At 44.9% G+C, this 4,766-nt stretch overlaps 1 protein-coding gene across 1 annotated transcript; it reads right to left on the reverse strand.

Annotated features, from left to right (window-relative positions):
* Positions 1–885: 885 nt before the first annotated feature.
* LOC308165044 (uncharacterized protein) lies at positions 886–4,123 on the reverse strand (the record flags this gene model as incomplete). The annotated part of the gene is given in 5 exon segments (XM_080539145.1): positions 886–940; positions 942–1,054; positions 1,650–1,760; positions 3,699–3,844; positions 4,075–4,123. Coding segments are annotated over 5 exon segments (474 nt in total).
* Between the last annotated feature and the right edge of the window lie 643 nt (positions 4,124–4,766).

A 4,766-nucleotide genomic window follows, 5' to 3' on the forward strand; every position in this document is an offset into this window, starting at 1 on the left:
CAGCCTCTGGTCCAGTTCATTCAGGACCCGTCCTAGCGGGGAACGTAGCCGTAAGAAACCTGAGGGTCCTTCACCCCTTCCCTAACCCTAACCCTAAAAGATAGATCACTTTTGTTTACTCACAAATGACAAATGACTGACCCCTCATGGCTGTTCTAGTGGAATGCATTTCCCATGTGGTTTCCCACCAGAAAGGAACACAGCGTAAGAAGACTGTGTAAAACCAGGCCTGAAGCTGCATCAACAACACAGTAACAGCAGCACCAAACCTTCCTCTGTGGAAACACGTCAACACTAAGATTTAAAATGGACAGAGTAGAGACAAACCAACATAGACATAACATTGTATTCAAAAAGAAAGAAAGGAGGGAGAGTGGGTAATAAAAGATACATCTAAATGTTAAAAACAGTTTCAGCAACTCAAGTCGAGAGACAGCCTTCTGATTGGCTGTGCAAGGCAGCGCAGGCTGAGCGCTCTCTCTCTCTCTCTCTCTCTCTCTCTCTCTCTCTCTCTCTCCCTCCCTCTCTCTCTCTCTCTCTCTCTCTCTCTCTCTCTCTCTCTATGAAGTCACGTGGTTTACAAGAAGCCTGCAGTCTGCAGCTGCACTACCTGCCTGTGGCCAGCAGGGGGCAGCGCTGTTTACAGGCATTATGTTATCATAGTTATGAGCTTCACAGTGATAAAGTCTGTTTATTTGTCGTGAACTTCGCCGGTAACGTCAGCCTGTCAGCCCCTGCAACTGCTCACAGGGGTTGTTACATGTGATTATATGGAATGGCTGAATATGTTCATTCTTTTTATTTTGATTATGACACTCAATGTGCCCTCACGGCTTTCCTAGTGTTAAAAGTTGGCATTACGGACACTGTAAATGTTCCCTTCCTTCAGTAGGAGTCATTGATGCGCTGGGTGAGGTAGGCCCCAGTCTGGACTGGAGGATTTGTCTGGCCCGTGACAACAGCTGACAACGGCCTCATCGTCTGGCTGCACGAAGAAGGCCAGAGACTGGCGTGTGCTCCTGTCACCAGCAGGGGGCAGCAGAACCCTATGGACCTAAGAGGGAAAAGTTTGGGCTAAAACAATTATTCGACCACAGCATGTTTGGATACTGGATTCTGATTGGCTAGCAACAGTGGTAAATATCCCAACGACTTACAGTTCAGAACGCATTTCCAGTATCAATGCGCCTCCCAATCAATCTGATTAAGAACACCTGTGCTGACCTACAACGCAATGGTTGATCTGGTTTATGGGACTATATTCTGTGGCGGAAGGATATATATCTGAAAGGATTAATGATTGTAAATAAATGAATTTAATGTTACAACTGTGTATTTATTTTTGATATTATGTGGTGGCTGTTGTAGAAAAGCAATTGACCATTGGAGGGCGGGGGTTGTGGACTCATTTACCACTGTACAGGGTTTTCCTACTCGGCTTCGCCTCGTGCCACAACCCTGTACCAGTGGTGAATGAGTCCACAACCCTGTACCAGTGGTGAATGAGTCCACAACCCCCCTCCTCTCATGGTCAATAGCTTCCTTCATCATCCTTTCATCAACAAGTCAAAATTAACCCAAGGCCATAACATAGCTAGTCTAAAAAGTCACGTTTATCTGGAAACATTTGGGGAAAGATGAAAACGTACTGCAGATGTGAACACATCACTGGTCCACCTCTGCATCAGGTCCGCTATGTTGACCAGCACCGTCCCGGGGATGCTGGGGGCAGAGACATACTCCCCGGCCCGGCCGAGCATCTAGGGGGAAATATGGGACAGGGCCAGCATTAACTGTCAGTCATACAACGGATAGATCTGGTCCATTGTCTCTATTGGTCAGTTTGGTCAATGATAAGTGCAGTCCATTTACAATAGGAATCATGTTGCATATCATTTTATTCAGTAGGTAGTAGCAGAAAAAGGTATTTTTTTTAGGGTACTTTTCTGTCACATTTCTTCCAACCATTTAAAGGTTACACACACCTGGCACACATTTATCCCGAAGCGGTATTCCCAGTAAAAACGTCTTTAGTAAGATTCTGTAGTCCATAAGACGTCCTAAAGACGTCACCTGGACGTCCTAGAAAGACGTCATCTGGACGAACCCACATTCCGGCTTCCCTGAGGACGTCTCTTGGACTCTTCACATTCCGGCTTCCCTGAGGACGTCTCTTGGACTCTTTGTTTACTGGGTTAGCTGCAGGGTTCGAGTTATGTGGGAGCCAATGGGAGCTGAGCTCCCATAGAGATGGTCTGAGACTCTCTGAGCTCCCATGAAGGCAGTAAAATCAAAAATCTGTGGGGGTCGCTAATAATACATTACCACAACTATTATTTGATCAAAATGTCAATGTAATGAATATTATTTAATTTATATTATAAATACTGTAAAATAAACACGTTTTCCAAAAGAGCTACGCGCACCATTAATCTCCTGTGAATGACAGTAGGCCTTTGACTGCCTGCACTTCACCACCAAGACACCATGGGGCGCAGTAGAATATTGTGCAACAGCAAAAGGTTGATTAATCAGCTGTGCGGTAAACCGTTGGAACACACAGTGCACAGCTGATTAATCAATTAAACCAATAGAGTGAGACAGGATATGTTCATATACCAGTTGCCTTTCAGGAAGTAGTGAGATCGTGCACCTAGCCTATTATTGAGAAGCAAACATTCATTCATTAGCTATACAGGAGTATATACATACAGTAGCTACCATGCCGCCCAAAAAAAGGCCATTTTTTGACCCTCTCCCGTTCATCCAATCTTGGATAAAGAAAGGACTTCGGACGTCAGCATCATGGGTTCCAGGACCGCGACCGCAGCCTACTGAAAACAGACCACTTTGGTCTATCTTGTCTCCGTAAAGGTAAGGTGGCTTTTACTTTTTACTAACCTAGTGTACATGTATTTTTCGCTCCTTCTGTATAGCAAAAACAACACAATTATTGGCCGAGATACATGTGTGACTATCGCTTTTATAGCTGTTGTTTCATGTGGGGCTGTTGATGTGGTGAAATGAGTAGCCTGCAGCTGTAGCGTCAGGATATGTTGGTATTTGAGGAGGAGGATGAGGATGAGGATGATTTTTCGGTACCGGTACCGTTTTTAAAGTATCGATTTGTCACCGGTATCGAATAAAACCCAAACTGTACCCAACCCTAACTATATGTTTACATGCCAACTAATTAGCTAATTCATTTCTGTCATTTAGAGCTGAGGGGAGCAACAGAGAGACGGACAACAGGACAGTAACAGAGAGACAACGGGAGAGGAGAGCAATAGAGACAGAACTGAATGCACTGAACTTTTTTTTATTCTTTGCATTATTAACACTGTTGTGTTATTGTGTTATTAAAGTGTTTAAGTGTTTTATGGTAAAGCATTATGAGTGGTGTGTGTGTGCAGGGTGCTCGTGAGTTGTATATTTTGTGGAGGGGGGAGGCTTGTGTATGGGGGCGGGGGGTCCTCACACAAAGGAGTAGCCTAGGGCCACTGACCACCTTAATCCGCTACTGCCTATAGCTAATTAAAACTTGTAAGTCCCATCGCTGTGTGGGCATGATTCGCGCGTGCATGAGAACATTTCGCACTGTTATTTTGGAGACCCCCACAGAGATCAGCTTATAACTCGAACCCTGGTTAGCTGTGTTTGGTTTCTAGCACATTGAATACAGAGACTGTTGCTGTTACCTGCAGGCCTCCTTCATGGCTCTGGAAGACCAGAGTGATGCTGCCGTAGTCGGAGTGTTCTCCACAGCGCAGCTGGCCCTCCTTCACGCTGCCTCTCTGCACCGGGGGGTAGTACAGGCTCCTCAGCGTGCTGCCGTTGTCATCACCTACGGGGGGACGTACGGTATCTTACAACGGATAGACCTCACCTGGTCCATTGTCTCTATTGGTCAGTTTGGTCCATTGTCTCTATTGGTCAGTTTGGTCCATTGTCTCTATTGGTCAGTTGGGTCCATTGTCTCTATTGGTCAGTTGGGTCCATTGTCTCTATTGGTCAGTTTGGTCCATTGTCTCTATTGGTTAGTTTGGTGAGAAAATAAAGATGAGAACATTTTACGTTTTTGATGGCAGAGTCTGTCCCCTTCTAATATATATTTTTGGAACATCTCGACGTGACTGGATGTGTCTCTGAACCAGGGAGACACGGAGTTCGCATTCAACGTGTGTGACTGTCTACTGGTGTAACGATGGTCAAACAGCCAAACTTCTTTCATTTAATTCGTTTATTTGACCTGCAGAGAAGACATATAGAACACAATTCTTCTCTGGTCTGCTTGTGAATCCATTAAGCTGGCGGCCATTTTCTCGGTCCACCGTCTATGTACATTTCACATCAGGACAGTTTGTTCACAGAAAGAACACAAACTTCCCTCAAACATTACAAATAACAATTACAAACAACATGTGGAGCGACATACCTGCAGAGAAGACATATAGAACACAATTCTTCTCTGGTCTGCTTGTGAATCTGCACGTTCAAAACAACATACAATAAATGTTCTGTTTCACATCATCACAATACATCACAATACATGTAAAAACAAACAGCACAGTACTACACCAACATTTTCACCCTACATTACAAGATTCTCCATACAAACAACAAAACACGAGGAGCGTTTTACATGCGCACATACCCATTAAGCTGGCGGCCATTTTCTGACGCACCACCGCAAGTACGGCAACAAGAGAAGGACAAACGAACGTGCAGACCTGCAGTACACCCAAACTCCAAAGGGGGGCTCCAAC

This window comes from Nansenia antarctica (genome assembly GCF_963989245.1).
Source record: "Nansenia antarctica genome assembly, chromosome: 9".
Lineage (NCBI taxonomy): Eukaryota > Metazoa > Chordata > Actinopteri > Argentiniformes > Microstomatidae > Nansenia > Nansenia antarctica.